Source organism: Indicator indicator, chromosome 34, assembly GCF_027791375.1.
Source record: "Indicator indicator isolate 239-I01 chromosome 34, UM_Iind_1.1, whole genome shotgun sequence".
Lineage (NCBI taxonomy): Eukaryota > Metazoa > Chordata > Aves > Piciformes > Indicatoridae > Indicator > Indicator indicator.
In genome coordinates this window covers 1,464,626-1,488,428 of record NC_072043.1, presented here as the reverse complement: position 1 = coordinate 1,488,428, position 23,803 = coordinate 1,464,626, and the positions used below count along the sequence as shown (strand labels likewise).

Here is a 23,803-nt window from a genome sequence, read left to right as displayed (position 1 = left end):
CCTTTAGGTACCTGAAATGAGTGCACCCCTTTAGGTGCCTGAAATGAGTGCACCCCTTTAGGTGCCTGAAATGAGTGCACCCCTTTAGGTATCTGAAATGAGTGCACCCCTTTAAGTACCTGAAATGAGTGCACCCCTTTAGGTATCTGAAATGAGTGCACCCCTTTAGGCTCCTGAATGAGTGCACCCCTTTAGGTGCCTGAAATGAGTGCACCCCTTTAGGTTCTAACCTCAACCCAATGCCCTCCTTGCAACTCAGCAGCTGACCACTCCCATGCCGAGAGAGACAATTTTCTCCGCTTGCTTCTCAGGCACCAGAAGTCCTTCCCTTGGGTCAGTCTTCTGCAGAACACTCCTGGTTGTCTGTGGAATTCTCAAATCTGCTCTGCTTTCTTTTTTTCTCTCATCCCCAGTGGCAGGGGAGGCCAAATACAAAGACATCTCCTGGTTTTCTCCCAATGGAGAGAAGCTGACACCCAACCAGCAGCGCATCTCAGTGGTGCGAAACGATGACTTCTCCTCCACCCTCACCATCTACAATGCCAACATCGATGATGCTGGCATCTACAAGTGTGTTGTCAGCAGCACAGAGGAGGGGGACTCGGAGGCCACTGTCAATGTGAAGATTTTCCGTAAGGCAGCAGCTCCCAGGGCTGCTTTCTGGTCTCCCTTGCATGTGTGTGAGGCAAGATTAGGCAGGCAGCCACTTTACCCCTCCCTAGGAGAGGCTGCTTCTAAAGGGGAAGGAGGAGGGTGAAGAGAAAGGGGAGGGGAAGAAGATTCAGCTCCCACCTTCTTTCATGGTTTGGAGGGGTAAGTAGGGAACTAAGACCTTGGCCATGACCTTTGGAGGTCCCTCCCAACCCAGCCTGCCTACAGGGGTAGGAGGAGAAGATTCTAGCACATCCTAAATGTCTGGGGGGAGTGAGCAGAGAGAGCAGCTTTTGTGGGTGACAGGCATGCTGTGAGATAAGAGCAGTGTTGAGTGAGGAGGATCACACATCCAGAAGGGCTGTAAGAAGCCAGCAGCCTGCTGCCCAGCAGCTCCTCCCATTCCTGTCAGGAAGCTGAGCACTTGCAAGGAGAAAAATGTGAACTTGGAGCATGGGCAAATGGGTGAGCTGGGGAGAGAGTGGATTTGGTAGGGCTGGGAAATGACCTTCCTGTGTTGCAGTGCATTGCATCAGGCATACCTTGATCCTGCCCTCAGGAACAAGGTTTCTAGACAACGCTGTCCTCTGGGCTTGCTTTGCTTTCTTCAGGCTTGAGTCAGGAGCAAAGCTTGAGGTGTGCTGAGAAACCTGCAGTGACTTTCTTCTCCCACTGTTTCCAGAAAAGCTGATGTTCAAGAATGCTCCCACTCCTCAGGAGTTCAAGGAAGGGGATGATGCTGTCATTGTGTGTGATGTGGTCAGCTCACTGCCTCCTACCATCATCTGGAAGCACAAAGGCAGGGATGTTATCCTGAAAAAAGATGGTAAGGCACAAGAGATGTGTTGGTCAAACATCCATTTGCCCTCAGGGAGTTCAGGAGGACAAAATTGTAGTGGTCAGGAGGGAGGAGAAAAGGAATTTGTGTCTAACACTAGGTCTTAGGATGTGAATTGAGCTATTCAGGGTGCTGTGGTTTGGCAGTGGCAGGGCAGTGATGTTGCCCCAGAAATGGCCACTGGGCTTTGGCACTGGAATAGGCCAGAGAACACCAGAGGGGAAAAAAAATCAGCTAAAAGAAAACACCAACAGGCAGAAGGGCTGCATTCTGAGACACTCACCAGCTGTCCTAAGGGGAAAGGGCTTAGAGCTCCTTGCAAGTGAGAAGCTTTCCTCTTTCTTTCAAGTGATGCAGACTGTCATGCCCAGAGGGGCATTTCCCTGGCAGAGGGACTGCAGAGCCCTGACTCCAGTGGAGCCATTCCTGCCTCAGCTGTAGTCCCACATCTGCTCCTGGCAAGACTTGAACTCTGCCAACCTTGGGCAAGAGGGGCAGGCTTCAGATGGCTTTGTTGTCTGCTCTAATGAAGTGTAAATGTGTCTGTGTGTCTGTCTGTGTGTCACTGGCTGTGTTTATTCATGCTGAAAAGCACCAGAACGCTTTGCCTGCTGCCCACATCTGGTTTCTTTCTTGGCAGTGTCAGAGCAGAATCTCCATTAAATGGTGGGAAGGGAAATTGTATTGCACTGAGCCTTGTCTCAACCCAGAAAGGGCAGAGAGAGGAGAAGCTGTTACCTGCAGTGAGCTTTCCTGAGGACCCCTGGCTGAGGGGAGACCTCACTGCTCTCTACAGCTACCTGCAAGGAGGTTGGAGTGAGGCTGGTGTTGGTCTCTTCTCCCACCTAACCAGTGATAGGATGAGAGGAAATTGTGCCAGGGGAGGGTTAGGTAGGAGATGAGGAACAACTTCCTGACTGCAAGAGTGGTCAGGGATTGGCACAGGCTGCCCAGGGAGGTGGTGGAGTCCCCATCTCTGGAGGTGTTCGAGAAGCTGTCGGTGTGGCACTTCAGGGTAGAGCTTAGCAGCCGTGGCAGTTGGGTTACGGTTGGACTGGGTGCTCTTAGAGGTCTTTCCCTACCTTAACGATTCAGAGAAGCTTCCTTTTGTCTCCTCCAGTCCGATTCATAGTGCTGTCCAACAACTACCTGCAGATCAGGGGCATCAAGAAGACGGACGAGGGGACGTACCGCTGCGAGGGACGCATCCTGGCCCGCGGGGAGATCAACTTCAAAGACATCCAGGTCATTGTAAACGGTGAGCAGCCCTGGGCAGGGCTAGGGCAGGGGCAGGGGAGTCTGACACCTTGCGGTAGTTTGAGCTCTGAGTTTAGGAGCTCAAATGATAATAGATTGAAATTCCTGCCCCTGCCCCTCTCCCTTTTCTCTCGGCAGGGTGGAGGGAGAGAAGAAAGGAAAAAAAAAGGGGTAGAAGAAAGAAAAAAAAAAATCGTGAAAGAAATAGTCTGAAGTCAGTTTGGAAGTAGGAGGAGTAAATTTTTTTCTTTTTTTACAAAAGGGAAAGGAAAAATATTTTTTTATATATATATATAGCAGTAACAGGGGGGGGTTCACAGAGGTGAGGGATGAGGGTAAGTGGGAAAAATATACAAAACCAAGCCTATGGCCTTGTGTTCCCCTGGATGTTGGAGGATTCAGTTGAGAGAGAGAAAGGGCCCCAGCCACGTGGTCCGGTGCAGGAGACAGCAACAGCAGCAGGAAGTCCTCTTGAGCGGACGAGGCAGGAAGGAGAGAGGAGCAGCAAGATGTCCGCCCTTTGATAGGCTTGCTGGACAGGAAGGGGGAGTGGAATAGACCACCTCTGAGTCAGGGGACCACCTTCTCCCAGCAGGGCAGGGGCCAAGCCCTCCCCCAGATCAAGTTTCTTTTGTCCAGCTGGGGCTGGGTTCTTCTTAGCCCCATCCAGGATGGGTGTGCCCCAGCACACACCTGCACTCTGGGCTGCTGCAAAGGTCGCTGTAGATCTGCACTGCCAGTTTGCCATCAGCTTGCTGATCTCTCTCTGCCGCCTCAAATGGAAACGGAGAGTTGGAGGTGATTGCAGGAAATGATTATGGCAAAAGAGACCTTTAAAGACCTTTAAGTATCTCCTGACTTAGTGAGCAGTGGTTTTGTCCACAGTATACTGATTTTTCTGTCCTTTCTTCCCTGTGCTGATTGCTTTGGAGAGGTCATGCATCAGACCTGTAGCCTGCAGGTGGTGGTCCAGGGGTGGGGGGGTTGACTTACTGGTGGCAGAGATCGACAGTGAGCCTGCCGGGGCTCACCCCTGCTCACATCCTCTCTCCTCTCTAACTTGAATATGGATTCCTTCTCTTCTAGTACCTCCTTCTGTGCGCGCCAGGCAGAGCACTATGAATGCCACTGCCAACCTCAGCCAGTCTGTCACCTTAGCATGTGATGCTGATGGCTTTCCTGAGCCAACCATGACGTGGACAAAGTAAGATGCTGTGTGCGACGTCCTGATTGTGTGTGAGCGTGGATGTGATCCCCAGGGCCTGGGAAAGCAGCATTTTAACTGGAATGAGATCCATTCCTTTTCCTCACAAGAGAAAGAATGGCCTCAGAATGTTCAAGGGTGGTCTCATAATCATACAATCATAAAATCATAGAATTGTCAGGGTTGGAAGGGACCCAAAGGCTCATCCAGTTCCAACCCCCCTGCCTTGGGCAGGGACACCTCACACTGGAGCAGTTGCTCAGAGCCACATCCAGCCTGGCCTTAAAAACCTCCAGGGATGAAGGCTCAAGGCCAGGTTGGATGAGACCTTAAGCAACCTGGTCTCTAGTGGAAGGTGTCCCTGCCCATGGCAGGAAGGTTGGAACTGGATGATCCTTTGGGTCCCTTCCAACCCTAACAATTCTATGATTTTATGATTGTATGATTATAGCAGGGAGGTTGGAGTAGATGATCTTCAAGGTCCCTTCTAACCTAAGCCATTCTGTGATTGATGCTGACCACACTTGTCCCATGGGTTAGTTTATTACCAGCTGGTGGGGGAACTTGGTCAAAAGTGGGGGCTGTAACTTGCATTGATTTAGATCCACATCTAAAGTCTTTCTCTTTAGTTGATCAGGGCTACATTTCACTGTTGGGCAGCTTGTAGCCCTGTGGTGGGAGATTGAGGACAAGTTGCTGTGTTGAACACACAGATGACAACTTGGAATGCTGCCTTGATGTGCAAGGACAGAAGCCACCTTCAGTGGTGTTTGTAGCTCTTTTATCTAGGGTCTGATGTGTGTCAGAAGGTGCAAGGTGCAGCGGGAGAGATAGGAACAGATCAAAAATGTTAGCTCTGTAGGCCATGGAGGAAGGAGAAGGTGGTGGCCCTCTCACCCTGAGGACTTTGAGTGCAGCAGTGCTGTTGTAGCATTAAGAAGCCTAAAGGGAACAGTTTTTGATTGCTTCTCCTCCCCAACACAGCCTGTGTGCTTTGTGCCCTGCAGGGATGGAGAGCCCATAGAAGAGGCTGATGATGAAGAGAAATACAGTTTCAACTATGATGGCTCTGAGCTCCTCATCAAGAAGGTGGATAAGAGTGATGAAGCAGAGTACATCTGCATTGCTGAGAACAAGGCTGGCGAGCAGGATGCTACCATTCACCTCAAAGTCTTTGGTAACCATGCCCTTGCTCTGCCCTCTTCCCAGTCCAGCTGACTGTTGGTAGCTCACTCCTGCAAGCTGGAACTAACCTCCTTCTCCCAGTTAATGCCTGATGTGGCTCATCCAGAGCTGCTGCTTTCTCTCTGCCACCATGACAGGCAAGGCAGATTCTATGTCTGAACCAGGGGCCAGCCCCATCCTGCTTCCTTTCTGGTTAAAGCAACTCAGCCCTGTGCAGAGGCTGCTAAGGGATTCACATGCTACAGAGGGCTGAGTCCCCTGATCCCACCAAGGCTGCTAGTAAAAGGGCTTCAGCTCTTCAGTGAGACTTGCTGTACACTGGAAAGGGAGGGGAACTCCACCCCACTGCTGTTGAATGACCTCAGGCTTGCAGGAATGAATCAGCAGCCTTCTTGCCTTCCATCAGTCTAGGAGAGCTAAGGAACGTCATTGTCCCTGGCCCATTCCTCTGAAGGCACTTGACAAAGCAGCTTATATAAAGGCTAATTTGAGGCAGAGAAAGTAGACAGTTGGAAGGTTTATCAGGCCCTGGGATTATCTACTCATTCATACACTGCTGCATGGGTTCTACTTCAGACACAGCCTCCTCTAGGCCTCTTGCAAACCTCAGCTGTAAGCATGTGCAGAAAAGGTCTTCCAGTTCTGGAAGGAGGCAGCCTGTTCCCAGAGGTCACTGTGCTCCCTTCCTCACAGAGCAGTCAACTTGTGTCAGTTCAGAAGCCTTTTTTTCCCTCCCAAGTGTTGCTTGTTTCAGACATTGCTGTTGCCAGGCAAGCTCCATTCTGAGCCCCAGCTGAATGCAAGCTGTGCTTTCCTTGCAGCAAAACCCAAAATCACTTATGTGGAGAATAAAACAGCCATGGAGCTGGAGGAGCAGATCACCCTGACCTGTGAGGCATCTGGGGACCCAATCCCTTCCATCACTTGGAGGACTTCCACCCGGAACATCAGCAATGAAGAGAAGGTATAGCCCTTCCCTGAGGCACAGCCTGCCCTGCTGGCAGCACTGCAGCTTGCCTCTGCCTGCCTTTGCTGATGCAGGATGCATGAGAGCTGCACGTGGGCACTGTGGCACTTCCCCTCCTGAAAGAGCAGCTGTGTGGTCCTGCATGGACTGGCTGCTGCCAGGGGCAGCTCCACAGCTGCAGTCAGGCCCTGGCTGTGCTGTTGTTTGAAGAACCAACTCAGTTCAGGACAGCTGAGGCTGTGCTTTAGAGTCCTGGCTGCTAGCACTGAGTGGAACGACCTGGAAAAGCAGCAGCAAGCCCTGGAGCCTTTGCAGAGGAGTTTCCAAAGGGACCTGCAATTGCAGGAAGCTTGGGAGAGGCTTTTTCCCCTTCTGTTCCCAAGCTGAGTGGTGGGAGTCAGCACCCTGATGCTGTCATCATGGTGATGGCATAACCTGGGAGTGGGGGCAGGTGGAGAGGTGTGGGCTGTTGCCTCTCAGAGGTGCAGTGGACCAAAATGAGCCTGTTAATTCAGTTCCTCCTTGCCCTGCTGTATTGTATTCAAGTACTGCATGTTTCAGAAGCACAAAAGCCTGGCTGCCTTTGTGCTCACCTCTTGTAGATCACATCAACACCATTTTTGTTCTTCAAAGGCAAAAATAATTAGCAGTTTTTCTTTTTTTAGTTTTTTTTTTTTAAGGGAGTGCTGGGTTGGTTTTGTTTCTTGGGCACGGTTCCCATTAACTAGAGGAGATGAGGATGTGCTCTGCTGCTGTAGGTATCCCATAAGAGTGGCACAAAGTGCTCAGGAGGTTAGTTTAGAGCCAAAGAGAAGCCAGAGAAAAGCTGGGGTGAGGAGTTGTTGACTATTAATCATCTAATAACAGAGGATCTGAAGGCTCAGCTAACCTGGATGTTGTAGTGCTCCTCACTCCGTGTGAAGGCAGCAGGTGGTAGATGATGGAACCCTAAAGCAGCAGAGGTGTCCACTCTTGCTCATCCACACAGCTGCCATCCTGCAGAGAGCTGTTGCAGTGAGTCCAGAGGAGGCCACAAAGATGAGCCAAGGGCTGGGGCAGCTCTGCTGTGAGGCCAGGCTGAGGGAGCTGGGGGTGTTCAGCCTGGAGAGGAGAAGGCTCCAGGGGGACCTTAGAGCTGCCTTGCAATAGCTGAAGGGATCCTGCAGGAAGGCTGCAGAGAGACTTTCTGAGGGTGTCTAGAGACAGGCCAAGGGGGAATGGTTTAAAGCTGAGGCAGAGCAGGGTTAGAGTGGAGCTGAGGAAGAAGTTCTTCAGTACAAGGGTGGTGAGACAGGCTGCCTGGGGAGGTTGTGGATGATCCCTCCCTGGGGGTGTTCAAAGCCAGGCTGGATGAGGCCTTGAGCAGCCAAGTCTGGTTGAGAGGTGTCCCTGCTCATGGCAGGGAGGTTGGAGTAGATGATCTCTGAGGTCCCTCCCAGCCTAAACCACCCTGTGGCAGCCCTGAATGAGCTCTTCAGTTTGCCTCCATGGTGCCAGCTCATCACCATGCTGCTAATTACTAACCAGGCTGCCAGAGCTTTGCAGCCTTAACCCTGTCTCACCACCCCTTGGATCTGAGGGCTAGTGGCAATCCCTGCAAGGTTCAGTGAGACATTTCCATTGCCTTCAGCAGCTGCTGGCTTGGGCTCTCCTTACAGCATGGCTGGGGTCCTGCTTTGACAGGAGAAGGTTTTTCTCCTGGTCTTTGTCTAGGAGAACAGTGTGAGGAGCCCAAACCCCTCAGTCCTTCTAGCCCTAGAGTTTGAATCACAGCACAGAAAAGAGCTTTGAGAGGGAGGAGAACAGGTAAGCTGCAAAAACCCTGAGTCAAGTAGAAGTCAGCAGGAGAAGCAGTGTGCAGAGGTCCATCTGTCCAGCCCAAGGAAGCCAAGAAGATGCCAGTGGCAAAACTGCTAACCATTTTTGAGACTCCCATCTCAATGCCGTTAAGCTGCTGATCAACATGAAGGGAAATATTATTGCTCTGCTGAGTTTCATCCATAGTTTGGGGGCAAATCAAAGGTTTGAGGTTACTGCCATGTGTCTCATGTTCAAACCTTCGGGGCAAAGATTGGTTCAGTTGATTTTTGTCGTGTCCTACACTGTGCTCTTCCCAGGCAGGATTTGTCTGTGTGTATCTCACTCTCTATCTCGTGCTGTGTGTTCAGGTGAAGGGTGCAGGTGGCCAGAGGATGCTCACTTCAGAGCAGCTCTGATTAAACCTTCTCTTACTGCTACAGCCAAAGGCATGCATTCAGTTTGCTATCCACTGACTGTTTCTGGAGGTAGATGGTAGCTTGGACTCCACTGGACAGCTTGAAGACTCAGCTTGTTAGGGTGCTGGGCCAGCTCATTTCAACTCCTTTATCCCCTAGAAGGATTGGACCAGATGATGCTTGGGGTCCCTTCCAACCTGGCATTCCCTGATTCTGTCTTTTCTACTACTTTTCTACCCTACTTTAGGTACTGAATGCATCTCTCTTGTCATGTTTTCTTGCTGTTGTAGTCACACCTCAGGTTTTTAAGGGTCTAGAGATTCCTTAACTCTCAGGAATGTTTGGTACTTGAGCAAAATGTTCCCAAACCCCCAATTCTCCCCAGTCTCAGGTGATAGAAGGAGAGGAAATGGCCTGAAATTGTGCCAGGGGAGGGTTAGGTTGGAGAGGAGGAAAAATTTCTTTGCTGCAAGAGTGGTCAGGGACTGGCACAGGCTGCCCAGGGAGGTGGTGGAGTCCCCATGCCTGGAGGTGTTCCAGAACCCTGTGGCCATGGCACTTGGGGCCATGGTGGTGCTGGGTTGCTGGCTGGATTGGATGATCTCAGAGGCCCTTTTCCAACCCAACCAATTCTCTGATTCTATGAATACCTTCAGCAAAGTGCTTCTGGATGTGATGTGCAGATCAAAGATTTCAAAATTTCACTTCTTTAATTTCCTGATTTCCCCCCCCCCCACTTGTTAAGTGGGCAATAGACCTTGAAGAGAATTCCCTGCCTTAAATCCATGTTCTGCTTTGTATCTCATGAGATGGATTTAGGAATATCTTTGGATTTAATAATCCAGGGATTCAACCACCCTGGCAGTTCCCAGGAACTCCCTGTTGTAATTGAGATGCTCCCATTGAACAACTTCCACAGGGAAGGGAATGCAGGAAGCTCTTGGTTCCCATCTCTCCCCTGCATGATGCTGCTCAGAGGTTGTGTATCTCCTTGGCTTGGTGTGGGAGGGTTGGTATCACACTCTCCAGGCTGGAGAATGGACTCCTGCCTGTTTTCCCCACACATGTGAGTGCCATTGCAAAGAAACAGCAGCCTCAGGGAGTGTGAGAAAAACCTTTTTCTTCTCCTCTATCTTCCTTTTAGCTGGCAGGTGCTGAATAGCCAAGGGGAAAAAAGATGTCTTTTAATTTTCTTCTGTTCTGACAGCCCAGAGAGTCAGTGCTAAGGGCTGAAAGGGAACTTGGAGGGACTGTAAGCAAGGCAAGGTGTGAGGAATGAGTGGTGCCTCAAAAAGGGACCCTGCTGAATTATCATAGCTGGCTGCTCAGCACTGCAGGATCTTGGGCACAGGAGGAGAAGCAGACACAGAGATGAGCAGGTGATGGCAGTGTCCTAACCCATGCAGGTCCCTGTGAGCTTCTCCTCAGCTTCTGCTTACAAGCAAATCCCTTGCCCTTACTCAGGACACTAAGATGAGACTGTCTGTACCATCTGTTGGTACTTGGGGCTCACAGTGGTCACCACAAGCACCATGGAAGCAAGAGTGTGGTTTTGATTCTCATCTCCTAAGCTTCCATCTCCATTTCTGTAGTGTCACTCTTGTGTGCTCTGTTACATCCACACCTCAAGCAGTGCTTGTGCCTCACCTTCAGCAGTGCCATCACAGCTGTGATGGTAATTAGCAGGTGATTTTTGCCTCCTCAACTGAACTGGATCGAGTTGCAATTGAAATAGAGACCAGAAGGGAAAAAATATATATATATTTTTGTAAAGATAAATTGTAGGGTGGGGAAAAAAAATGGAAACCAGCAGCTTGGAGTTTGCAGTCAAAATGGTCCCCACTGGTGGGGGCTTTCTCTGCCTGGGAAATGTGTGGTTCTGGGGGAGGTTGATGCATGCTTCACTGATGCCTGTTGGTTGGCTGTCCTGAGCTCAGTAAGGATTTGGTCTCCACACCCCTGAGCATCATGAGCTGGATGTGATCAGCTGGAGGAGGGAGGTTCTGCCCTGCTGTCTCCTGCCCAGGAGGGTCAGCCTGGTCCAGTGCTCTGCATGTCAAAGGGGTACAGATGCATGAGCTGCCTGAGCTGGGTGTTCATGGCCAGCAGTGTGTGGGTGGCCTCCAGAGCAGTGTCAGCTGCACTGGCTCTGCAGTTCAGTGACCTAGGCCAGCAGAATGCCCTCCTCAGGACACTGGGGAAAGGTTTCTAGCAATGGTGAGATATGAAAAGGGAAATAGTCACTCTGCAGGAGGGTGCTGGGACTCTGGAACAGGCTGCCCAGGGAGGCTGTGGCTGCTTCCTCCCTGGGGGTGTTCAAGGCCAAGTCTAGCTGAGAGGTCTCTCTGCCCATGGCAGGAGGTTGGATTAGATGATCTCAAAGGTCCCTTCCCACCTCAGCCATTCTATGTCCACCCAGAAGCAGCCTGTAGGTACCATCAGGCTTTGTTTCATCACTTGCAGCCCAATTTCCAGGCTTCCCAAGTCTGAACTGGAGGTTAGGTTGGGCAGTGGAAGCTGTGCTCACCCCCCACACACACAGGTGTGAGATGTTCAACTCCTTGGAGCCTGCATGTGCACAGCCCCCAGCGTGGTGCCTAGGCTGTGATACCTGAAAGCAACCTTTGATGACCTCTTACTGCTTTTTTTGTTTTTTTTTTCTGTTGTTGTGTTCTATATCTGTCCTCTCCAGGCTTCGTGGACCCGGCCCGAGAAACAAGAGGTATAAGATTTGCCAGACCTTTAGCAAACTTCTTTAGTTTGGTTTCTTGGTTGGTTTTTGCTTTTTTTTCTTTTCTTTCTTTCTTTCTTTCCTTTTTTTTTTTCCCTGCTCCTTTTTTAGCGTTACAGATTAACACATCTCTAGTCCAGTAACCACGCCAACTAAACCAGCACCAATAACTTGAGCCAATGAAATACCAACCCTTCAGACAAACAGCTGCTAGAGTTAGAACTTGCTTTGGCATTGTAGCAATGAGCAAACGAGAGCTGGGCTGGCAGTGAGGAAATAACTGACAGCAAATGTCACATCTGACAGAGTGGCTTGCACCAATTGCTGCTGGGCTGCCAGCATGGAGCACCTTTGCCTTGGGGAGTTTTAAGAATTAGCTATGAGATGAGTTGGGTTGGGGTTGGGGTTTTGGTTTGGTTGGGTTTGGGGGTTTGGCTTGGTTGGGTTTGGGGGTTTGGTTTGGGTGGTTGGGTTTGGTTTGCTTGGGTTTGGGGTTTGGTTTGGGTGGTTTGGGGTTTGGTTGGGGTTGGTTTGGGTGTTTGGGTTTGGCTTGTGGGTTTGGGGTTGGTTGGGTGGTTTGGGGTTTGGTTTGTGGGTTTGGGGTTGGTTTGGGTGGTTTGGGGTTGGTTTGGGTGGTTTGGGTTTGGTTTGGGGTTGGTTTGGGTGGTTTGGGGTTTGGTGTTTGGATTTGGGGCTTGGGTTGGGTTTGGGAGTTGGGTTTGGGATTTTGGTTGGGTTGAGTTTGGGGCTTGGGTTTGGTAGGGTTTTGGGCTTGGGTCTGGGGGTTTGGTTTGGATCTGGGGTTTAGGTGGGGCTTGGGGGCTGTTTTTTGCTGTGGGTGGGGCTTGGGGGTGTGGTTTTTGCTGTGGGTGGAGCACAGGGGTGTGGGTTTTGCATTGAGTAGGGCATGGGGATGTGGTTTTTTGTTTGGGTGGGGCTTTGGGGTGTGGTTGTTGCTTTGGGTGGGGTTTGGGGGTGTGGTTTTGGTTTTGGGCAGGGCTTGCAGGCTTGCTTTTGGTTTTGGGTGTGGCTTGGGGGCTAGGTTTGGTTTTGGGTGGGGCCTGGGGTGTGGCTTTGTTTTTTACTTCTTACGGTTTGGAGTTTTTTGGTCATTTTTTATCGGGTTGGGTTTTTTATTTGGGGTTAATTTGGGGGGTGGTTTGTTTGCTCTTCATTGGGTTGGTTTTATTTGGTTTCATTTGGGATTTTTTGGGTTTTGGGGACTTTTTTTGAGTTGGGTTTTGATTTGGCTTGTTTGGATTTTTTGGGGGTTTTATTGTTGGAGAAGTTTGGTTGGGATTTTTTTTTTTTTGGTTGCGTTTGGGATTGTGGTTTTTTGAGGTTTTGGGGTTTGTGTGGTTTTTTGCTTGGGTTGGGTGGGGGGTTTTTTTGTTGCTTTGGTTGGTCTGTTTTGGATTTTTGGTTGTGGGTTGTTTTTATTTATGTATTTTGATTTGGGGTTGTGTTTTGTTTTGGTTTTTTTTCCCCAAAGCTCACCTGTTCTGCTCCAGCATCTCCTCCGTTTGCTCATGGTACTCCTTAAGCTTCTCCTTCTCTTAATCAACAACTGCTTCATGTTCCATTCCAAAGTCAATGCAGATCTGGCTTTCACAACTTGCATTGCTGCAGAAAATGCTCTTAAGTTGCTCCATGATTGCTGATCTGTGATTTGCAAGGGGCAAATGGGGCTGGGGGGCAGTGCAGCAACTCAGCTTTGCTGCCAAGCTGCTTTGTTGCTATTTTATGTCACCTTCAGTGCTGTACATTAAAAACAAGAAGAATAATCTCCCCTTGCATGCAGCTGGTTGGTACCATTCTTGCTTCAAAATAGACAAGAAAATAAGTTTGCAAGCAAACAGAAGGGATCAGAACAAAAGCAGCTGTCAGAACTCAGCAACTTGTATTTTTAGGCTCAACTTCATGGAGGTTTTGGCTATCTTGAGTTCTTTTTTGATTTTTGAAGCCATTTTAAACCCCAGGGACTGGTGTGGCCTCAAAGTGATCCTCTAACATAGGAACCATCTGCCTTTGTTTGACATGGGGCTGAGAAAACTCTGCCCAGGCTTACTTCAGAAGAATCTGTTGGACACAGAAGTGTTGGAGTGAGTCCAGAGGAGGCCACAAGGATGATCCTAGGATTGCAGCACTTCTGCTGTGAGCACAGGCTGAGGGAGCTGGGGGTGGTCAGCCTGGAGAAGAGAAGACTCCAGGGGGACCTCAGAGCTGCCTTCCAGTGCCTGAAGGGATCCTGCAGGAAGGCTGCAGAGGGACTTAGGAGGGTGTCTAGAGACAGGCCAAGGGGGAAGGGTTTGAAGCTGAGGCAGAGCAGGGTTAGAGTGGAGCTGAGGGAGAAGTTCCTCAGTAGGAGGGTGGTGAGACTCTGGCACAGGCTGCCCAGGGAGGCTGTGGCTGCCTCCTGCCTGGGGGTGCTGAAAGCCAGGCTGGATGAGGTCTTGAGCAGCTGAGTTGTCCCTGCCATGGCAGGAAGTTGGAGTAGATGATCTCTGAGGTCCCTTCCAATCTGAGCCATTCTGTGAATAGATTCATTGTGGCAAGCAGGGGCATCATCAGATACTCAGAGCAGTTTGCATTGAAGGATTTGGAATTTGAATCATTGCCTGTTAGTTGTCTCTGTTTCCCCTCTCTCCCTTCCTCCCACTCCCCCATGCCCCAATGTTTTCATTGTGCTCTCTGCCTTAAAGCTTTTCATTAACTGAGCACTAATACTATTAAGCTTGCTGCCTCTAAACATCTCAGTCTCTGGCTTACAAAGATGTCCAGGGGGCTCTCTGAGAATGCTGTGGAAACATCTTGTTGCAGCTTGTGTAGACAGCTGGCATGGGGACTTCAGCAGAGTGCTCTGGAGGCACCTCCCCTGCAGGGACAGGCTGGGAGACTTGGGAATGTTCAGTCTGGAGAAGAGAAGGCTCCAGGGAAACCTTAGAGCAGTCTTACAGCACCTGAAGGGGTACAGGAGAGCTGGGGAGGGACTTTGGACAAGGGCTGGGAGTGCTAGGGTGAGAGGGAATGGATTGAAGCTGGAGGAGGGCAGATTGAGACTGGAGATGGGGAAGAAATTCTTGCCAGTGAGGGTGGTGAGACACTGGCACAGGTTGCCCAGGGAGGCTGTGGATGTCCCCTCCCTGGGGATGTTCAAGACCAGGCTGGATGAGGTCTTGAGCAACCTGGGCTGGTGGGAGGTGTCCCTGCCCATGGCAGGGGGTTGGAACTGGATGTCCTCAAAGGTGGAGGGAAGGGAGGTCAATGCATTTCCTACTCCTCTCTCCTCTTCCCATTTGGCACTGAAACATTGAAATCTGGGCTAGTTTTGTACCTGGGGACAAGGTGCCAGGTGGCACTGCCATGGAGAACCCCTGCCTGTGTGACTGGCACTGCAGAGCTGCCATGGCTCTCCAGGTGCAGGGGCAGTTACTGGGACATGACTTACTGCCTTAGGTTGTCTCCCCAATCCTACCAAGCTTTTTGTTACCCCAAATCCTCACAATCACAGCCTAGGTCAATCAGTACAAGTGTCTACATCTGGCTCACAAGTTTCTGCCTAGCCTGGAACTGTTGGCATCTGATGGTCAAAATAGGAATTAATCAAACTAGGAGCCAAACTTTTTCTTCTTCCTTGGGGTATTTTCCCTGATCTTTCTTTTTCTTAACTTGTGGCTTCTGCATTAAGTGGAGGATGGGGTGGGCAGAGACTGTTCCTGTGTTCAGAGGGGGGGGCTGCTTTGATTTCCTTTCTTGTGCTGAGTCTGAGGCAGCTCCAGCTAGGGAAATGTGAGTGGTTTAGGTGGAGGGAATGAGTAGGAGCTCAGCCTGAATTCACTCTGTTGGAGCTTCTTCTTCAGCTGTGTTCATTACCTGTAAGGTTACTCTTCTGCCAGGGCTGCCCAGCACTCTTCTGTTTGTATCAGGCCTTGACAAAGAAGGGGAAAGGCAGGTGGCACTGGATGTGAAATGATTTTTGCTGTAGCGATCCCAGGCTGCTGTTTTGCTATGGTTTTACTCTTGATGGGGTCATAGAGAGAAGTATTGAGAAGATTCCCTCAAGAGCTAAATGAAGTTTGGAGCCTCTGCAGGTCAGGAGTCTTGATGTTTCTGGATCCTGCTGCAGAAGGGAGCTGGGTTTTGGAGTTAAATCCCAAGTCAGACAAAAGATGAAAGGAAGATAAAAGCAGAATTTAGGTGGCTGAGAGATCACAGTGGATTAATGCCACCTTCAGGGGTCCTTCCCTGGCTGTAGGAGATCATGCACACAGCACCATGTGGTGGACACACAGATCTCTTCCCATCAGCACAGGAGAAGCAATGGAGTTTGTAGGCTGTGCCATTAGGGATTGCAGCAGACCTGCTTGCAGGGGAGAGGGGGAATAAAACCAGATGGAACTGTTGTTGTGTCACCAGCTGGGCTTGTGCATGTGGAACCTGACCAGGTAACCACATTTACAGGTAGAAACTTGATCAGGCTCAGAGCTGGAGACCAGCAGCTCAGAGCAGGAAGAGACTTCAGGCCCTGAGGGTCTGACTGCTTGGGGCAGCAGAGGTGAACTTCGTGCTGCAGCTCAGTGCATCTGGGTGTTAGTGTCCTCATGGTCTGTGCTTGTCCTCTACCTCCCAAGGAAATGTTTTTGGAGCATGAATTGAATCAAGTGTTGCAGGCTGCAGCAGCAGGCACAGCCCTGAGAGGGTACCCAATTTGTGTGCTGGTGCTGAAGCACCAGGAGCCTGCAGAAGCACCAGGGTGGAGGGGGGGAGTCCATTGCCTCAGGAGAACACTTGGTCTTTGCTCACACAGTGAAGAAGGGTTGGACTCGATGACCTCTGGAGGTCCCTTCCAACCCCTGACACCCTCTGATCCTGTGAGGGTAGGGGGAAAAAAGGTTATTATTTGGGATGGGCTGAGTGAGTGGCTGCAGTCTGGGAGCAGATGGCAGCTCAGATTTGCCATTCCCCAAGGAACCACCTGGCTGCTTTGTGGGGACACCTCTCCGTGCCCCGGAGATCCCCTGGCCCGGAGTGAGCCCTTTTGCTGGAGGGGTGGCCTGAGGTAGAGCTGGCAGTCATTCCCCACGCCTTGAAGGCTGGGGAGGCCAGGCTGGGGAGGCCAGGCTGTGTAACTGTGCTCTCCCTTGGTGGCAGACCCTGGACGGGCGCATCGTGGTGCGCAGCCATGCCCGGGTGTCCTCCCTGACGCTGAAGGAGATCCAATACACCGACGCCGGGGAGTACGTCTGCACCGCCAGCAACACCATCGGCCAGGACTCCCAGGCCATGTACCTGGAAGTGCAGTGTAAGGAACCAGCCTGGGCTGGGCAGAGGCTGCTGATGTGGTTGCAAGACTGCTGGGGAGAGTCTAGAGGAGGTGGTGAAGGTGATCCGAGGGTGGGAGCAGCTCTGCTGCGTGGGGGAGTTCAGGCTCCAGGGGGAACCTTAGAGCTGCTTTCCTGAAAGGAGAGGAGTAAGAGTTGGAGCAGCTTTTAAAGGGATAGAAAAACTGTTCCTGTATGGAAAATAGAAAGTAGCAGTATTGGATCTTTCAAAGTTGATGGGCAGTAGATACTTGCTGGAGGTGGTCCAGAGGAGGCTACAAAGGTGATCAGAGGGCTGGAGAACCTCTGCTGTGAGGCCAGGCTGAGGGAGCTGGGGGTGTTCAGCCTGCAAAAGAGAAGGCTCCAGGGGCGACCTTAGAGCTGCCTTCCAATAGCTGAAGGCAACTTGCAGGAAGGCTGCAGAAAGGCTTTTCATGAGGGTGTCTAGAGACAGGCCAAGGGGGAAGGGTTTGAAGCTGAGGCAGAGCACTGTTAGACTGGAGCTGAGGAAGAAGTTCCTCAGTAGGAGGGTGGTGAGAATCAGGCACAGGCTGCCCAGGGAGGTTGTGGCTGCCTCCTCCCTGGGGGTGTTCAAGGCCAGGCTGGGTGAGTCTAGTTGAGAGGTGTCCCTGCTCATGGCAGGGAGGTTGGAGTAGATGATCTCTGAGGTCCCTTCCAGCCTAAGCCATTCTATGATTTAGGGCAGGGACTTCTCTTTCTCCTGCTGAGACAGAGGCACCTACAGCAAGGGAAATGTGAGTGGTTTAGGCAGAGGGAAGGAGTAGCAGCTCAGCCTGAGCTGGGTTTGTTGGAGATGAGTTGCTGCATGTTAATGTGTGCTGGAGCTGTCTGCAGATGGGACACTCTTTGCACCTTGGGATGATTATGGGCCATAAATCTGCTGCAGTCCCATCTGTTGGGTGCACCAGAGTTCTTCCCTAGAAGCAGGTCCTTGTGTGCCCTCCCCTAGATGCATAGCAAGATGTCTGCTCCTCCTCCCACACTGCATGAGGAGCAGCCTGTCAGACTGAGTAGGTTTCCTCCTCACATCCCTCAGACTTTGCTTGTTCCCCCCCCAGATTAGAAGTCAGTTCCCACCTCCTGTATTAGATTTCCTTTCCCACATTTAACTGGACCCCTGCCAAGGGATCCTGCCTGTGCTGCTGGAGGAGATTCTTCTGGCTCAGAGTGTGTCTGCCTTTCAGATGCTCCCAAGCTTCAGGGCCCTGTGGCTGTTTACACCTGGGAAGGGAACCAAGTGAACATCACCTGTGAGGTGTTTGCTTACCCCAGTGCTGTCATCTCCTGGTTCCGGGATGGGCAGCTGCTTCCCAGCTCCAACTACAGCAACATCAAGATCTACAACACTCCATCTGCAAGCTACCTGGAGGTGAGGAAAAGCAGGGAGGGGAGAAGTTAAGTGCAGCCAGGAGGTCTCAGTGCCATCAAATAACTTCTGGTCCTGCTGTTGAAGTCTTTTGTGAGGGCACCTGGTGGTGTGTGGTGTTCCTGGCAGGGATAACAGAGGACACCACCTCCTGCCACTGCTGTTCTCCCCTCTGCACCTGAACTTCACTGTGAAGAGGGTTTTGTGGTCCAAGCATGAGCCTTCCTTCCTTCCACAGGTGACACCAGACTCCGAAAATGACTTTGGGAACTACAACTGCACTGCTGTGAACCGCATTGGCCAGGAGTCCTCTGAGTTCATCCTTGTGCAGGCAGGTGAGCAGCCCAGGCAGGGAGATAAGGAACTGCAGCCCTTGGGCTGAGCTGGCAGTGACTGTTCTCTTCTGGGTTGTGGTGGTGGGGTAGCAGGAGAAGCCAGCTTCTGCTCTCAGGCTGCTCAGAGCTTTGTGCATTCAGGTGGGTTGTAGCTGACAAGATCCTCAGTATCCATTCCCCTCTTTCTGAAGGGTCTCATTCTCAAAACCAGCAAAATATCCCTGACAGTACAGGTGGTGCAAGTCAGAAGGCTCAGAGCTTCACCTACCAACCAAAGAGGCTCAGGGTCTGACTGCAGGACAGACTGGAAGGGCCTCTGAGTACTCTTGGGGCTGCCATAGACACAGATTTAGGAATGGGCAGGACTGGGACAGAACAGCACCCAGGGAATGCTCTGTGGAAGAGAAGAGATTGTAGGGGCAGAACAGCACCCAGGGAGTGCCCTGTGGGAGAGAAGAGATTGTAGGGACAGAACAGCACCCAGGGAATGCTCTGTGGAAGAGAAGAGATTGTAGGAGCAGAACAGCACCCAGGGAGTGCCCTGTGGGAGAGAAGAGATTGTAGGGGCAGAACAGCACCCAGGGAGTGCCCTGTGGAAGGGAAGCTATTGTAGGGGCAGAACAGCACCCAGGGAGTGCCCTGTGGAAGGGAAGCTATTGTAGGGGCAGAACAGCACCCAGGGAGTGCCCTGTGGGAGAGAAGAGATTGTAGGGGCAGAACAGCACCCAGGGAGTGCCCTGTGGAAGGGAAGCTATTGTAGGGGCAGAACAGCACCCAGGGAATGCCCTGTGGGAGAGAAGAGATTGTAGGGGCAGAACAGCACCCAGGATGCTCTCATTCTGGTTGTCCTGGACTGAGAGTCTCTAGCCTCTCAGAGGGTGCAAGGTGAAGGTCTCTGCCCTGCCTAATGAGGATTCTTAGAAGCCCTCTTAGCAGCATCCCCTCCTGAGGGCACCCCCAGGCATTACTCTCTCTTCCTCATGAAACTGTGACCAAGCTATGCTGGGTGCTCTGTTCTCTGCTTGCTTTGCCCCTGGAGCAGGCTTCCCACTGTCCCCTGTGTCACTGGTTGTTCCTTCCTCCCCAGATACTCCGTCCTCTCCTTCCATTGACAGAGTGGAGCCCTACTCCAGCACTGCCCAGGTGGAGTTCGACGAGCCCGAGGCCACGGGCGGAGTGCCCATCCTCAAGTACAAGGCAGAGTGGAGGGCACTGGGCGAGGGGGAATGGCATTCCAGGTTGTATGATGCAAAAGAAGGTAGGATGAGAACACAATCTGCTGCCTCCCTGACTTGCTTTCCTCCAGGGAAAGGTTTCCATAGCTGCGCAGTTTCAGCTCCTATGTGGAGGCTCAGACAGGTCCCCAAGGGTTGGCTTTGCAGTGGCACCTGGAATTTCCAGCTGGAAATGAGGGCCCCCATGTGCTGCCAGCTCTGTACCACCCCTTACTGTGGCCTTCCAGTGTCTGAAGGGGGCTGCAAGAAAGCTGGGGAGGGACTTTTTAGGGTGTCAGGGAGTGATAGGACTGGGGGGAATGGAGCAAAACTAGAAATGGGGAGATTCAGATTGGATGTTTAGGAAAAAATTCTTCCCCATAAGGGTGGTGAGACACTGGCACAGGTTGCCCAGGGAGATGGTGGAAGCCTCATCCCTGGAGGTTTTTGCAGCCAGGCTGGATGTGGCTGTGAGCATCCTGCTGTGGTGTGAGGTGTCCCTGCCCATGGCAGGGGAGTTGGAACTGGCTGAGCCTTGAGGTCCCTTCCAACCCTGACAGTTCTATGATTCCCTCCAGAGAAGCTGTGGCAGTGCAGCTCTCTAGGCAGCTGGTGGGCACAGGCTGGTGGTAGCTCTGACCTTTTTCTGCACTGCTTCTGTGAGGCTGGGCTCAGGGGAGGCTCTGGGCATGGCCCAAGTCCACAACAGAAACCTGGCATTTGCTGGTGACTTCAAGCCTGAGCCTTTGCTTTTCTTCCCTTGTTTCTGCAACAGCAAACGTGGAGGGCATGATCACCATCACTGGCCTGAAACCTGAGACCACCTACTCTGTGAGGCTGTCTGCAGTCAACGGCAAGGGTGTGGGTGAGCTCAGCCTGACCTCAGACTTCAAGACACAACCAGTTCGTAAGTAAACCCCAGACCTCCTCCTGCTTCTCTGCTTCTCTTGCCTTGCACCTTTCCAGGGAATCTCTGCCATGCATGGATGACAGCTCCTCCTCTTGCAGACCTTGCTGCACCCTTTGTTTCTGTTGTGCTTTTGAGTCTCAGTGAATTTTTCATGACTAATTCAAAACAGGCTTTGAAGCTAGGAGGAGGCAGAGGAACTGTTTTGGTTTGCACTGGTTTGTGCCCTGGCTTGCCAGGGTAAATAATCAACAAGAGGCTATGCAATGGAGAGCTCTGGTGAGAAAAAGTATTGAGCTGAGCAGGGCTTTGCTGGTGGAAATGGCAGAGGCTTTGCAAATCAAAATGAAGAGGTTCAGCATAGGACTGGCCATGAAGTGGGGAGGGAGGGGGGGATTTGCTGTTCTCTGCAAATCACTTCTGTAACGTGGCTACACAGCACCTAAGGTGATTGCCACAGCCTCTTGTCTGCTTTGCTTGGGAAATCTTCCACTCCAATGGCAGGATCATAGAATTCTAGAGTGGCTCAGGTTGGAAGGGATCTCAGAGATCATCTACTCCAACCTCCCTGCCATGGGCAGGGACACCTCTCAACTAGAATCAGCTGCTCAAGGCCTCATCCAGCCTGGCCTCGAACACCTCCAAGGAGGAGGCAGCCACAGCCTCCTTGGGCAGCCTTTGCCAGGGTCTCACCCTAACACTTTCTCCTCCTGCTTCAACCAGGAGCAAAAGAGGCAAGAAGTAAAAATCAGGAAGTTATTCAGGACAGGAAGGAGAGAAAGAGGAAGAAAAGAAGTGCAGAGTGGGTAGGGGAGGTGTCAAAAGCAGGCAGAGGAAAGATGCTCTCTTACCCTTGTACACAATCTCATCCTAGTGTTAGGATCTGTGTTCAGCTGCCCACAACCCCTGCAGTTCTTCTTTCTCATTCCTTTGGCCTTTAGATCTGCAGCCTGTTCTTCTTCCCACCACTGCACCTGTACTTGTGGACCTACTCCACAGCTCTTCTGAAATCTCTCTGCAGGACCTTCTCCTGAATGCAGAGCTAGCAAGATTCCTAAGCCCACCTGTCTGCATGCTCTGAGGGCCTGTCAGTGTGCATGGGGCTTGACTTTCTTTTTTTTTTGTCTGCCAACTTCTGCCTCAGCAGAGCTGCTGAGCTGAGCAGCTTGGGCCAGCCCAGGTGTCCTGCTGCTTGCAAACCCCAGGCCCTGTGCAGTAAAATCCAGCCCTCAAGAGTCCACATCCAAAGCTGTTGTGATAATCCCTGGAACCTAACCCCACTCCCTGAGGTCAGACTGGAGTCAGCTGGTGGTATTTTGATTTTTTTTTTTTTTGCCAGTTCCATGGTCTCTGTCTCCTCTTCTCACCACTTCTACATTTTATTTTTATTTGTCTGTCTCTGTTTTTTTTTTTTTTTGTGTTCCATCCATGGAAAAACTGCAGGCATCCCTCACTCACGTAAGTGCCTCTGCATTTCTTTCACTCTCTTCTTCTGCTCCTGGTGTTGTTCCTCTAACATCAGATTAGCTTTTAATCTAATCCTGGGGTTGTTGGGTTTTTTTTCCACCCTTCCTCTGAGTCTTTAGAAGTAACTGGTTCTGTCTGTTTCCTAACAAGACTGACTCTAGAGTAGTCATCCTTTGTAGCAGAGAATAAAAGGTTAACACCTTTGTTGTCCAGCATGCAATTAGTGGTTGTCTAACAGTAATAGCTTGGTGGAGTAGTGGAAGGCTTCATCTTTATGAATCAATTAAAAAAAATAAAAGAAGGTAATTCAGGGGAAGGAAAAAAAAGGAAGGAGGAAGTTTTAGACCAATCAGGAGCCAGAAATTTTTAATGCTTTGAGAATTTTGATAGCAAAAAGTTCAAGAAAAAAAAAAACAATAATGAAATGCAGATAATTGAGGAAAAAAAGAAGGAAGGAGGAAATTTTAGACCAATTAGGAGCCTGAAGTTTTTAATGCTTTGAGAATTTTGATAGCAAAAAGTTCAAGGGGAAAAAAATGAAATGCAGATAATTCAGGAAAAGAAAAAGGAAGGAGGAAATTTTAGACCTATCAGGAGCCAGAAATTTTTAATGCTTTGAGCATTTTGATAGCAAAAAGTTCAAGGAAAAAAAAAATGAAATGCAGATAATTCAGGGAAAAAAAAAGGGAAGGAGGAAGTTTTAGACCAATTAGGAGCCAGAAATTTTTAATGCTTTGAGAATTTCAGTAGCAAAAAGTTCAAGGGGGAAAAAAAAATGAGTCACAATTTTTGCCTCTCTTTTTAAATAGTCCTTGGACAGTCTTCCAGCACTTGTGTAGATTGGGTACTCAAACCTCTTACTCAATGAAGAACTGCATCCTTCCCCCTTCTCACCACAAAATATCTTCCAAGAGATGTGCTGCAGGTGTTGGATTGTCAGCTGGGTCCAGCCAAGCACTTGCTGCTCCACAGCTCTGTGCATTTCAGCTTGGAGCTGATCCATGGCAGCTAAAAGGAACCTCTTGAAGTGACCATTTATAAAGTGGCTTTGTGGTGAGCTCCTTCTCATCCCCCAGGGTGTCCTGGGCAGGCTTTAGGAAGCTGCTGGCACGTTCTTTGACATTTCTGAAGCTGAAAAAAAAAAAAAAAAGAAAATATTTTATCTTACTTCTCTTACTTCTCTTTTTCATTTTGACCTTTATCTGAATTTCTTAAGATGCAATTTTCATTTATTCTTTTCTTTAAAGCTATAATTTTATTTTTTAAAGCTGCAATTTTGATTTTTTTTTTTTAAGCTGCAATTTTGATTTATTTTTTTTAAGCTGCAATTTTGATTTATTTTTTTTAAGCTGCAATTTTGATTTATTTTTTTTAAGCTGCAATTTTGATTTATTTTTTTTTAAGCTGCAATTTTGATTTATTTTTTTAAGCTGTAATTTTGATTTTTTTTTTTAAGCTGTAATTTTGATTTATTTTTTTTAAAGCTGTAATTCTGATTTATTATTTTTTTAAAGCTGTAGTTTTGATTTGATTTGATTTTCTTTTTTTTTAAGCTGTAATTTTGATTTAATTGTTTTTAAACTGTAATTTTGATTTGTCCAGAGCAGCTTCATCTGCCCAAAGCTGACCATGCTCATTCTCATTGGTCCCTGCTCCTTTTGTCTTCTACAGCTGGGCAAAAGCAGGGAATAGGGGGGGAGGGGAGGCAGCTCTAGAGGGCCTCCCAGAAACTTCATGGGCTAACAACATGGCAACCTGGGTTGCTGCTTGGGCTATAGTAGGCAGAGTTCTGGAGCTGTCTCTGAAACTGAATTCAGAGCTTGAAAACTCTTAGGGGTGAAAGCATCAGCAGTGAGCCCTGGAGCCAGAGCTTGCTGCAGGAACCACACAGGAACTCTCCCTGTGGAGAGGGATTGGGAAAGAGCAGCAGCAGAGCAGACTTTGTGCAGCCTCCTCAGGTAATTCTGTGGTTCCAGGATCTTCCAGAAGGATTCAGCATCGTTCTCTCTCTCTCTCCTTTCTGTCACCCCTGCCTCTTCTAACTCCTGGCCATGCTATGCTGCTTCCCCTTTACATCTCCTCTCTCTCTTTCCATAGCAACTCAGCCTCTTGCTGACCCTGAA

The 23,803-nt window shown here is 50.2% G+C and overlaps 1 protein-coding gene across 1 annotated transcript in view; it reads left to right on the top strand.

Annotated features, from left to right (window-relative positions):
- NCAM1 (neural cell adhesion molecule 1) overlaps positions 1 to 23,803 on the top strand; it is a 53,479-nt gene that overhangs the window by 3,859 nt on the left and 25,817 nt on the right. The window contains exons 3-16 of the mRNA XM_054395560.1: positions 414 to 632; positions 1,334 to 1,477; positions 2,610 to 2,747; positions 3,833 to 3,950; positions 4,958 to 5,127; positions 5,957 to 6,099; positions 11,011 to 11,040; positions 16,201 to 16,351; positions 17,576 to 17,760; positions 17,996 to 18,092; positions 19,180 to 19,350; positions 20,082 to 20,213; positions 21,657 to 21,671; positions 21,980 to 21,982. Coding sequence (XP_054251535.1) covers positions 414 to 632; positions 1,334 to 1,477; positions 2,610 to 2,747; positions 3,833 to 3,950; positions 4,958 to 5,127; positions 5,957 to 6,099; positions 11,011 to 11,040; positions 16,201 to 16,351; positions 17,576 to 17,760; positions 17,996 to 18,092; positions 19,180 to 19,350; positions 20,082 to 20,213; positions 21,657 to 21,671; positions 21,980 to 21,982 — 1,716 coding nt within the window. The remainder of the gene's footprint in view (positions 1 to 413; positions 633 to 1,333; positions 1,478 to 2,609; positions 2,748 to 3,832; positions 3,951 to 4,957; positions 5,128 to 5,956; positions 6,100 to 11,010; positions 11,041 to 16,200; positions 16,352 to 17,575; positions 17,761 to 17,995; positions 18,093 to 19,179; positions 19,351 to 20,081; positions 20,214 to 21,656; positions 21,672 to 21,979; positions 21,983 to 23,803) is intronic.